Source organism: Rattus rattus, chromosome 13 (genome assembly GCF_011064425.1).
Source record: "Rattus rattus isolate New Zealand chromosome 13, Rrattus_CSIRO_v1, whole genome shotgun sequence".
Lineage (NCBI taxonomy): Eukaryota > Metazoa > Chordata > Mammalia > Rodentia > Muridae > Rattus > Rattus rattus.
In genome coordinates, this window is record NC_046166.1 from 67,249,454 (window position 1) to 67,262,806 (window position 13,353).

General features: G+C 38.3%; 1 protein-coding gene across 1 annotated transcript in view; it reads left to right on the forward strand.

Annotated features, from left to right (window-relative positions):
* Positions 1–13,353, forward strand: part of Csmd1 (CUB and Sushi multiple domains 1) — a 1,514,424-nt gene that overhangs the window by 774,287 nt on the left and 726,784 nt on the right. Inside the window, exon 5 of the mRNA XM_032918494.1 lies at positions 7,694–7,901. Within this exon, the coding sequence (XP_032774385.1) occupies positions 7,694–7,901 (208 nt within the window). The remainder of the gene's footprint in view (positions 1–7,693; positions 7,902–13,353) is intronic.

Below are 13,353 nucleotides of genomic sequence, written 5' to 3' on the forward strand. Positions count from 1 at the left end.
GGACTCATCCTATCTTATTGAATACCGTCATATGTAGTTGAGAAGAAGACACAGTCAAGTGTGAAAAGTCTGCATTTCCTGTCAGAATCCACATAGCAAACCAGGTAATATAGCATTCCAATCCCAGTACTGGAGAGATGGCAGTAGGTAGATCTGTGGCGTTCACTGGCCAGCAGCCTAGATCTCTAGGCGTTCCATGCCAGTGAAAGAAGTCGTCTAAAACACCAGTGTGGATAAAGAATGACTTCCACACATATTTACCAATTCAAAGGAATAAGCCTTACAACATGCTTAGAAGATAATAAAAATGCTTATTGCAGATATTTTAGTTTTATGCATTGCTACATAACATTTTAAATTATTTTTTCCTGGGTACAGAGTGTGCCAGATCTCAAGAAATAGAACCCCATGCATCTGATCACCAACTGAACACGCACCCAAACAGATTCCATTCACCATGACAAGCAGTCATATGGGAAGTTTAATGGCAAGAATTTTGCCCTGAAGATTCAATATCACCCTTATGCTAGTTAATGCATCTTTAACAATTTCCTTGGAGTTCCTCAGGTTCTATATCAGCTAGATGGATGGATGCTCTTTCAATCCCCCAAGAAAGACTATGTCCATAGCACGCTCCCGCTTCACACTTCTGTTTGCTAGTACTATAGTCACTGAGGGTGACAGAATTCAGCACAGGTACCTGTGGACTCCGGTTTCAGAACTTCAGACATCTCAACTGCCATGGGCAAATTCTGCTCTGGATACCACAGTTTGTGATCTCCCTCAATATAGTTTAAATGATGAGTATCCCCCATGTTCACATACCTCTGACTCCTCTCCAATTGGTTTTAACCTACATGATAATAAACATGAGTTTCTTTTAGACCTCAGTCTGAAGACTCTTCCAGTGACGCTCTGGCTGACAACAGGGAGGAAATATAGTGAATGTTTCAAGTGCCCAGGGAGTCTTCAATTAGAAATGAATAGGAAGGACACAGATTACTGAAGGCAGAATACACAGAACACATGGGGTGCTAGGGGTCAATAACTTATCATGGTTTAGATACTTGAGTGAATGATCTTGGGACATTCAGACAGCAAAAGCGGGATGTGGTGATGAGCAGCTGTGCAAAGTCAATAACTTTTGTAGAAAAGGACAATGGTGATGATAACATGAATGATCAAGTTGGAGCCAGGAAGTTAAAAGATGGATGAATGAACCAAGGACCCTACTTGCTAACAAGAGTTCCTTGGTTAACACTGAATCAAGCATTAAAATACATATCTTAGACACAGAAGCTAGAAGATACACAGAAGTGAGCCAGTAGTTAAAATATTCCCGAAATAATAATGATACCTGTAGATCTTTCTGTATACTCAGAAGAAGAGAGCTATTAGAATATAGTGACAGGAGATCCATATCTGCTGATCTAGGGAAGATAAATGTAATCTAGAAATGCTGGTTGCAACCACAGAGGTGGTTTTAAACCAGGCTTTAAACGTGTGACATTAAAAGATGACATCAGATTCTACTCTTTGATGACCCTTTCTCAGAAGTTGCTAGAATATAGAATCCCCACTTCTAAGTGACCTTGTCTAGTAGAGTGCATAGGCAAAATTGTCCAAGGTTTGGAAGGATAGAATTTAGGGGAATGGCAAAAGGAAATTTGTAGCTTTTTGAGAGCATGAGAGATGAGGTCAAGAATAACTAGTTAGCAAGGAAAATATCCTGATTGTCCCAAACATAGAGCAATCCATGAACATAAATCATAATTTCACTTAGAAGGACAGGCTTTTTGAGAATGAGACTTGGATGCTCTGTGCCCCTAGATGGCATAGTGGAAGCAGAGGAAAGTGTTATGCTCACTCTGGGTCTGGAGAAGTGGAATTCAGAGGAGTACAGCCACCTTCTGCAGCCCCTGGCAACTTTTCACTTTTATTCCAACAAGCATAGAGACCTAGGAAGTGGAGGCTGTGTGAACCTCCCTGAGGACTGGCTGAACTGGTATCAGGAATTATAGACCCTTGGTACACACAGAACAGAAAGTTTGAAACAAGTTTGCCTTAATTACTTTTCTATTGCTGTGATAAAGCTCTACAACCAAAAGCAAAGGGAGCAGAGAGAGTCTACTTGAATTTATAGTTCCACATTAGAGTCCATCGCTAAGGAAAGGCTGGACAGGAGCTCAGATCAGGTACCAGAGTCAAGAGATGATGCAGAGGCCATGGAGTAGAACTGTCTACTGGGTTCTCAGCACGACTTGCTCAGCCTGCTTTCTTATAGCACCCAGGATCATAAGTCCAGAGGTGACATCACCGACACTGAACTGGACTAAGACACATCACTCATTAATCAGGAAAATGCTCTACAGACTTGCCTACAGGACAATCATATGACACATTATTTTTCTATTAAGATTCCTTCTTCCCAAATAAACCTCGTTTGAGTTAACACAGCATGAAATCCAGTCAGCACAGTGCTCAATACACTTGTAAATTAACACTGTAATGTGACCAGCTTTAGTGAGACAAATAGACGAGAGCTCTGTTCATACCTAGCAGTTTGGATTTACCTAGCCATTAATGTATGCTTAACCATTCCTACTTGTTTAACCCTCTCGATAAGCCATGCTCCCACTGCAGTTTTTGAGAATATATTCTCATAATTTCATATAGGAGTACTGTATTACTACCATTTTCCTCCCTCTCATCCTCCAAATTAACTCCTCCTCAACCTCATAACTCCTTCTGTACATATTCTACACGATACACATATATACATAATGTATAACCAGCCAACTTACTGAGCTCACTCAGTTAATGTAGCTTGTGTGTGTGTGTGTGTGTGTGTGTGTGTGTGTGTGTGTATGTGTAACTTAGTTAGAATTGGATAAGCTCATGAAGGATTTATCACTGGTGGCAAGAAATTCTTCTCTCTCAGCACCGATTGGCTATACCTCTTCATGTAGAGTAGAATATTGTGGAATTTATACAGTGTTTTGCATGTCAGCTGGTGATGTCATCATGTAGATCTTGTTTAGGTAAGCATATTCTAAGCGTGTCCTGGATGTAGCTTCCCTCTTTTGTCTAGAAGACACTAGTAGCAGGCAGTTGTATGTCTTAAGTAGAAGAGAGACTGTGCATTGCCATTGCAAATATTTCATTTTATAAACTTAACCCTGACATGGGGACTCCCTAGACTGGTGTCAGGAATCACAGACACTCAGTGATCACATAGGATCTTGTGAGGAATGATCTTGGGACATAGAGACAGCAAAAAATGGGATGTGGTGAAGAGCAGCTGTGCAAAGTCAATAACTTTGTAGGAAAGGACAAATGTGATGATGACGTGAATGATCAAGTTGGGGCCAGGAACTCATGGCAAGTTGGGTGCATTGTATCTCATGTAAATGAATCACTTTGCAGATTGGAGAGCTTTCAATTCTTCATTACATGGCAAAGTTAGGCTTTTAAACCATGCTCTGTTTGATATTTTTGAACTGTATATATAAAATAGATTTTTGCTAAACAAATACCCAGGAAGGGACATTTTACATTGAGAATAAGACTTCTCACTTTAAACAATGTAAGAATAGGTTCAAAATTCCCAGAGGGCAAAATATAAATACATACCCTTTTTTTAATGTTTAAAGTCATTCCCCACTTACAGTAACCAGTAGAGTTGGCACATCTCTCATTGAAAATATTGTTTTCTGTCTGGTCTAACTTAGACAAATTCAGACTTACTTTAGTGGGTCAACATTTTTATCGTAAAATGAAAGCTGCTATAAGAATTGGACACAGAATAGATTTACAAGATGCTTTCCATATGAGAAGTCTTCTTCTGTGGGAACCACACCTATGCCCCTTGGCTCTGCTATCACATTTCCACATAGAAATCCTATGGTAAAAGTTTCCAAAAGCTAAATTAAATAATTGATGTTAGTAGCCACCATTCATTTAAAAACTAGCCACTATTCATTTAAAAACTATGTGTTGCATATTAAGTTTCACAGCAGAACAGTATCCCAGCAACTATGATGGTAACTTGATTTTTTTTTAATTATAAAGGAAGGGATGGGCTTTTAATAAGATTTATTTAATTAGATTCCCATATTTTCCACATTTTAAATATAAATTTCATGATAACATACTACTATAAAAACCTTAAAATATTTGTGGTGTTTTATTGTTTACCCATGTTTGAGGGGTGGAAGAAACTTCTAATATATTAATATAATACTAAATATTGACAAGGATGACTTACATTTTTTATAATCCTTCTTAATATTTTAGTGTCTCGCTTCTGATAATAATAAGTAAAATATTTATTAAAACATAGCATATTTTTTACATAGACCTGTGTTTTTTCTCGTAGGTTCAGACTACACTTGTAACTCACTTCAGCCAAGAGACACATCTCTACCTGAATTATCAATGTGAAGATATTAAACTTTTATTTGCCACGCATGAATTCATCAAGGCTAGGATGAGTTAGAGAGGACCATATGCCAAAGTATTCTGAGTACAAGCTGACTATTATGTCTTTCTAAAGAAAATACATAATTTTGCTTAGAAAAAAATCAGACAGCTATTTTCCTATTCAGTTCCCTTACTTATGTTTGCTTGCTATTTATTTATTTATTTATTTATTTAGTGCATTATGTAAAATATATCCAAATGAGACAGTTTTCAAATAATATTTTTTATTTTCTCAGATCAAAAAAATTTTTTACGGGAACAGGTCCTTTGAAAGCTCCATGAATATCACCCTTGTTTTAATGACTATAAATAAGTAAAATATCTTTTAACCAACAACTCTTCTTGGCTCAAGCTACTATACTATATCATTTTAACAGATTATTATGTCTCATAATTACAAGTCTATGTCTCCGAATAGAACTGGTGAGAACAGTTATTTTTCAGGACTTCTGATGATAACAAAATTCCTATGAAGTGCAGCCATCCATAACACATATGCTCATAGTCCCCAACACCAGTGGTGACTTCAGCTATGCTCTCTTAGAATTTAATTTACTTCTTTATCTGTTGCATTAAAATTTTACATGTATCTTGGGGGCCACTGGAAATTTGATTCATTCTGCACCTTGAATGCAGCCAATCAAGAAGTGTTCACTGTGACTGACCTCCTAAGATGCTCTCAACAGCTTTCCTGTGATCCAAGCAGTAGGGCCTAGAGCTGTCCGCGGTGCTGAAGGACTAATAGCTGGTAATAGGCTTGGATCTATAGAATGGTGGAGAATAACGCAAGACAGCATCTTAAGTCACATGCTGCAGAACAGACCTACAAGAGTAGCTGTCAAAGCCTGATAGATTTTTTAAAACATTGGAATATTCCTGGGCAATGAAAAGAGATCATGATATGTTCCATGAAAATTAGTTGTGAGTTGTTACTAATTTCTTTTTATGCTTCATTTAATGGAAATGTAATATTGTGACATCCTCATTTACACATGTAGATAGAAAAAGAAAGGAGCACGAGCTACTGCTTTGTCATAACTATTTTGCTCATGAATGTAAGATAAAGTGGATTGTCAATTGTAATTAGAACAAACCCCCCAAAAATCTTTCATTTATTAATCTTGAGGAGGACATGTGTGTGTATGTGTGTGTGTGTGTGTATGTCTTGACTAAAGTTTTTAAATTTAAACTTTCCAAATACTTATAGCACTGTGAGAATGCCTAACACTTGCTGAACATCAAATTTCTTCATAAATTACAATGTTATAAACTTGTGTTTGTCTCCATGTTTCAAACAATAAATGTCTTACCCTTTTTGTGTTTTGAAATAAATTATTTAAATTGATCAATTTAAACATCAATTAGTTGACCTTGTAATTTCATTCGAAAATATTCTTAACATTTCATAGTTAATAGATATTTTTTTTCTTTATATCAGCAATCAACACTCCATCTTCAGCAAATGCGATGTAATAGAAACTTCTCATAAACTTCCGTGCCCGTGTGTTTACATGAAATTCTCAAAATAGTTATGAATCAGATAACCAGAGTTCTGCAATTCTCCAGGAGAAGTGCTATGCGCACAGAGTAATAGCACAGTCTGAAATGGGCTAAAGCTACATAACATATTTGGAGTCAATGAGGACAACATAATGACACCCTGTCTCAGAAGGGAACACACAATAAAATAAATATAATAACCTTGAATATAAATTAGGTATAATCTAATTATAACTGATTTGAAAATTTTCTTCTGGTTTTGAAATACGTACCATACAAATCTCAATCACAAGTTCAGATTCAGAAAAATGAAACATGTTTTCATCTCTCTTCCCTTCTTTTATTTCTCTTTCATTTTCTATGTTTTGTCTTGCTTATATCGCTTTTTTTCTTCATCACTGTGGTCATAAACTTGTGCCTCCTTTCTGCTCCTTGAATGGGTACAGGCCACAGGGTTTGTGCATCTTGGTCAAGTGTGAGTTCTTAGACTCAGGATACACATGGTAGGCAACCAAGTGACTTTCAAAGCCACTAGTCTAGAAGCAGGGAATTTGAGATTATTCTCCCATACAACACTTTAAATGTTGGCCTCACCACAGCTCCCCTCAGATGTTAACATAATAAAATGCTCTTGAGTTCATAAGCCCCAGAGTCACCATTCTACAAGGGCTTCACAGAAAACCCTAAAAGTAGTTAATACTTTCAACAGTGGGTGACTATGCACGAGGGTTGCTGGTGGGTGCTGGCTGTGTGTGCTCAGTTCAGCAATCAGGCATGCTGAGGGCATGGTATTCCACTCTCCCTGGCCCTGCGAACACACACAGCTTCCATGTAACTTCTAGTTACTGAAGTCTTTACCAGAAGAATCCGGTAAAGTTTATTCTGCAGATTTCTAGTTTAGACTTCTGCTGGACTCTACCTTAATCCAAACTACTTCAGTTCCCAGTCATAAAGCTGCAGCTTGTAGATCCCCATAAGAGAGTTATTAGGATCTTCAAACACCAGTAATTTCCCTTCTAAACTTTGGGAGAAAGATGATCTAGCAATAATTAGAATTATTACATGGATGTGCATCTCAAAAGCTGTATTTAAATCAACACATTTCAACCATTCAGCCATGATGTTGGATTCCAGCTTCAGTCATGAGCAGTGTTTTGTGAGTTTAATGTCGTAAACCTGGTGTTGCTGTGTTTGCAGCTGGTTTTACATTGAAGCAATTAATTTTGTGAGCCCACAAAGAAACTGCAGAGAAAAATAAATTCTAAATATTAAGTAAAGTTATGTTGTTTGTTAATGATCATTTATTTATATGATGTATTAATGCATAAAATTTGACAGTTTTATAGTAATATTTACAATTGTGCAGTTACATATACAGTAAATAGTAAGTATAAAGGTCTGTCTTGCATCTCGCTAAGAAGAGCTTAATTTCATTAAGTGTATATTTGGGTATTTATTTTTATGTTAAACTCACTTCTTGTCAGTTTTATTCTTTTTCCCACTGTAACATTGGCTTGATAATGGCAATTAATCTTTGGCTTTTATACATCACCTATGAAGCTAAATTAATTACCTAGAAATGATCTTTTTAGATTACCTTCAATCTAAATCCAGAAACATTTTGTTGGTGGACAATAGGGACATTTGTGAAAATGCTTACATGTGACAGGCTTCTGAGGATTGAGTTGCATTTTTGTTTCTGCTCCTACAGCTGAGGGAGCCTGCGGGGGAACCCTAAGGGGAACCAGCGCTTCCATATCCAGCCCTCACTTCCCCTCAGAGTACGACAACAATGCTGACTGCACGTGGACCATCTTGGCTGAGCCTGGGGACACCATTGCTCTTGTTTTTACTGACTTCCAGCTGGAGGAAGGATACGATTTTTTAGAGATCAGCGGGACAGAAGCGCCGTCCATATGGTGAGTTTGAGTAGTCATGTGAGCTGCCAGTAGTCTTTGCATCTTTTCGGGGAGAAAGAGGATCTGCTACGTGCTGTCAGTGGATCGTTGTTGGCTAACTTGACTGTTGTATTTATAACAGAATGCTAACATTGAGTATGGTATTTTTCCCCTTGATGCTCTGTTGTAACTTGTTCCAGTGTCTGAGATGTTTCTATACTGGCATTTGAAGCTAGAAAAGGCATGAACACTTGAATAGTTTTTCATTCTCTCATATAACACTCAAATCTTCCCAGGAAGAGCTTAGGAGGACCCCTTGGCCTTGACTCTCATCTAGAGATGATGCAGTATGAGCAGATGTATTTAGACTTTGAGATTTTAAAATGGTGAGGAAAATGGCAGTGGGAACATGATGCATTTCCGCCCCTTTGTGAAGAGGTACAGGCAACTCCAGAACTGCCTGTGAGGAAATATCTCAAAACAGAGATAGTGTGGACTCTAGCATGATGTATGCTGAGTCTGGCCAACTGGAGGTCAGGAGTTGAGTGCATGACAGAAAGGAGATTGAAGTCAGCTATGCTTGTAACAGAGCTGACTTCACTGTGTCCCCAGCTATAGTTCTAAAATGGAAAGTTAAAAAGACAGATATAAAATGGCTTGATTCCAGCTTCATATCTCTGGACTACTTGTTGCAAGTTGTACTTTCTATTGTTTTAATTATTTAAATGATTTTGGGATGTTAAAGTTGCTTCTAGTCCTCTAGTTAGGGCTTTGAGCCATGAGCTAATTTGAGAATATATAATCACAGGCACAACGGAACAACTGGTCATGTGTGTATAAGCAGAAGAATTATTGGAGGAAGTGTTAAAATATTCCAATGTCTTTCAGGCTTTACTTGTGTTCAGAAGTGAAGGAAGGAAAAAGCTAAATGTGTAGCTCCTGATAGAAGGAGATCCTCCTTACACCAGTCCTTAACATGGAGCCAAATCACTTGGTTTTCCATAACTAGAAGCTCTGTGTTCACAAAAATGGATACATAATTTTCTCCCTTGAGTTTTATTTCTCTTATGTTAAATATTATTCCAATTACAGAAGTAAAAACAAAAATAGAACTTCATTAGAATACAGCTGTATGAGTCCTGGGCACACACCCAAAGGGCTTTTCATCTTACTAGAGTCATTTGCACATCCATATTTACTGTGGGCTCTATCTGCAGGACAAAGAAAATGTAATCAACCTAAATGTCCATCAATAAATATTGAGTAGATAAATAATAAATAATGAAAAGGTTGCATATAAACTTGGTGGTATTTTATTCAGCTGTAAAGAAAAACTTTGCATAAAATTGATATACCTAGAAAAAAATACATTAATTGAAGTGACCCAGATTTAAAAGGACAACTATGTAGGAAAAATGTTCATGCACATAAAACAATAAGATGTGTGTGTGTGTGTGTGTGTGTGTGTGTGTGTGTGTGTGTGTAAATACAGAAGTCCATGATGTGCATAAAGACTTTAAAGGAAGATATTAGGAAGGTATTTGAACATTGGACAGACAGTAAAAAGGAGAATGTGGAGGGGAGACATAGATGGGTACAAGGGGATAGCTGGGGCAAGAATGATATGAGGATCAACCAAGAATAAGCACAAAAATGCCTTTGAGAAACACATCACTGTGTGTTGATTTTAGCAAAGTCCACAACCACTGTCATGAACTGTACCATTTTATTCACCTTTAATATGACTTTGATAACAGCCATCGTTCTTCATCCTCATGTATTGGTTACAACTCTTACTCATCTTGCATTACTGAGAATCAGAGCTATGAATGCTGAGGCTCACTGAAAACTCTGAACTTCATTACTAGTCACTCTGAACTTAAATGAGGCCCTAAGAAGCCATGTTTAAATGCTTTTTAAGTTCATGAAAAAAGTCATTAATCATGTGCCTAAGTTCTGCCAATTGTTGCTGTAGAAACAAGTTATCCAAATATTCAAACTATTTAAATACATAAATATTTTATGGGGAACTACCTCATAACTATCTAAAGTGTTTGGAATGAAAAGTATATGGTAAATGAATTGTAGAAATTATTTGGTTAACTTTAAATTTGTGAGAACCTGGGGATGTTGGGTATTGGGTGTTGGATGTTGACTGATAGTGTTGCTATAAGGTGTCAGAGTGAGGGAGAGATTGGAAAATAGGAATGAACTTACTGTTTATAGAGTGTGGTGTGGCTTTTTGCCAAGCAAAATGGAGAGTGTGGGAGTTCAGGGAACAGCATAAGTGACTGAAATAGAAAGAGAACCCAAGGCAGTTGCCAGAGAGGTGATTGTGACTCCAGAATGGGGAGCAGCTCCTTCCTGTGTTACTGTCACAGAGGAGAAAAATGTCTGCTTTGTTCTGGGGCCAGAGGATATTCTGTTTTCTGGTATCTCCATTTCTGTATGTATCCAACATGAATCCCTTCCTATTCCTCACCCCTCTCTTCCATTTCTCTAATCTTCATTGATTTCGTTCCTTATTCATTACAAATTGTCTCCTCCTCATCCCCTCATCGCCATTCTCTCAACCCCTCATCTCCATTCTCTCATCCCTTCACCCTCCATCTCCTCATCCCTTCATCTCATCCCTCTTCCTTTCCCATCTGTTCTTCTCTTCCCTTTTGCCCCTCTTTCCCCTCCCTTCCTCTCCTCCTTATTCTCTCTTATTCACCACAGATAAGTCATCTTCCCTGTCCTTTGCTTTTTCTCTCCTGTATCTCCCTCTTCCTCCATTCCCTTCCCTTCCCTTCCTTCCCTTCCTTCCCTTCCCTTCCCTTCCCTTCCCTTCCCTTCCCTTCCCTTCCCTTCCCTTCCCTTCCGTTCCCTTTCCTTCCCTTCCTTCCTTTCCTTCCATTTCTCTTCCTTCCCTACCCTTCCACTTCCCAGTGCAGCTACCACAAACCATGGGCAACAAGCAACAGTGGAAAAAGTTGTTGACTAGGAAGAAATTGCTCAGCTTTAACGACAGCCCCAATTGTTGTTATTAGAATAAGAAAACTTACTTCAGTTCTCTGAGATCTCCCTTGACTCTCCTTAGGATATTATTATAGATACTTTGACTGTGAAAGTCCTGAACTCTCCTGCATCTTGTCCCAGCCTGTCTCCGTTAATGATCCTTGTAGACAGCATGAATTTGCATTCCTATCCCCTCATGATGATGACTAATGGGCCCCATTTATTGGAAATTTAAGAGTCCTAAAAAATGTTTTCCACTTATGGACTCTTAGCACCTTTGTTATATGAACAAGAAACAGGGACACAGATTAGGGTCCCTGGAGAACTGACACAAGCTCAGGGTCTGAGTCCACCAAATTGTACATCACTGTCCCCTGGCGTCCAGTTTCACAGCATTTGAAGAACATCAGTGCTCTGCCTAGGATGCACTTTTACTCAGCTGCACAGTCTCCTTGTGCCTTGCAGAAGATGCTGCATTTGAAGACGGGTCCACTGAAAATCCACGTACCTCTGCATACTGCATGAGAGAGGGCAGAGGGTTTTCCTATTTATTTTACTTTGGTGACATTCAGTGCTTATTGTAATTACAGAGGGAATTGTCCTGACGTGTCCATATGGAGTGTTACTTTAAATGGAACTCACATCAAGCCGCTAATCTTCAGTGGAGGCTGAAAAGAAAAAAGACAGTTTTCTTAAATAACCATCAAGCCCACATGAACACACTTCAAATTTAAAATAGAATAATTGGGAACACGCTTTCAAGATTTATACAAATGTGTATTATCTGGCTTATCTTTTAAAAGACTATTATTTTACTATAATTTTAGTGACAGTCTCTGAAATGTTTAATGGCCCAAATTGGTATATTTAGAAGATTTATCCATTCCAGGACTGCAAGAAAAGTAGGGAGAAGGATGAACTTGGCCTCCTCTCCAAAACAAGGTTATGCCTCCGAGGCAGGAGGATGGTGCTAATGGCTATAAGTGCAGAGAGGGCACACATGCACAATTTTCCAATAATCTGCTTTTAAAGACAGGATGAACAAGCAAGGGCATAGTAAGAGGAAACTACACGGAAAATTGTTGAGAATAATAATGGGATTAGCTTTATTTTCATTATATTTTGAGTGAAATTACCAACTCTCCTATAATTTCTTTGCTCCAAGTTGCCATGACTACAGAAGAGGCAGCCTCAACATAGTGAATCTCATTTGAAAAAGTCATATATGTATATATATATATATATATATATATATATATATATATATATATATATATATGGGGGGATTTAAACCTTACCACCTGTATGAATATTGACCAAGTCTGATCTGATGTTTTATTTGTATCCTCATCGACATCATCATCGTCGTCGTCATCATTGTCGTCATAGTCATCACCAGTTTAGATTTCAACATAGTCAGGAAGGCTTCCTAGTCATTATTAAGAACAGAGCCACTAAAAAACAGAGCCACTATTTCTAGGTGACTTGCTGTTAATAGGCTCTGGAACTATGACTTTTTTTGTAATTTTGAAAAATAGGTTGAAGAGATGGCTCAGTGGTTAAGAATGATTGTTGCTCTTACGGAGAACCCAGCTTCAATTCTCAGCACCTACATTGATAGATCACAACCATTCATAACTGCAGCCCTAAGGGATCCAATGCCCTCTTCTTACATCTGTGGGCACCTGCACATGCATAATACACCTACATGCTCACACATAAAATAAATACACATAATAAAAATTATTTTTCAATGAAATACTCTAAATGCAGCAAAACTGACTGGTTTTATCCTCTCTTAGTGATTTGATGGTGTATTCTATGACACTAAGAACATCGAGAATGAAAGCTGATGTCATATCTGAGTTAGTCAGCTACAATTTCTAACTTAACACTTCAGAGTTAAAGGGTGAGGATTGGTAGGGGACTAGAGAGGGGACATGGGATCTCTTCTTGTGTCAGTGAATGTGTACAGCTGCACATGGCTGTAAGGGAGAAGCAAGGACAAATGCATAGGCTGCCCTTCCCCAAACTAAGTGTCCCTTCCTCAGGCTGCCCAGGAAGAATCCAGAAGCCTTAACATGTCTTCATGGTCAAGACGGAAGTCTTTCTACCATTCTCCTGTCCCTCATATCCTCGGTTCTTAGCCCTAGGCTATGTCCTCATTCAAAAGCCTCACTTCCCTGCACCTTGGTATGGTCACAGAGCTACCCACCTTCATGTAGCCATTCCATAGTGGCCATATTTTATAAGTTAGCACAATGATTAGAGATGGTCCAAATGAGGAATACCATAGGAGATGTGTAGAGCAAACACTGGGGAATGTCCCGTCAGAGATGATTTTCTGTCCATCTGTGTGGGAGAACCTCTTTGATTTATTTATTTTTTTTTATTTTGTACTGTAAGAGTAAGGCTCAGTAAGTAGGTAACCAAGGGCCCTCTCCTGCTCTGGCTTGGCTATGATTCCCCTCCA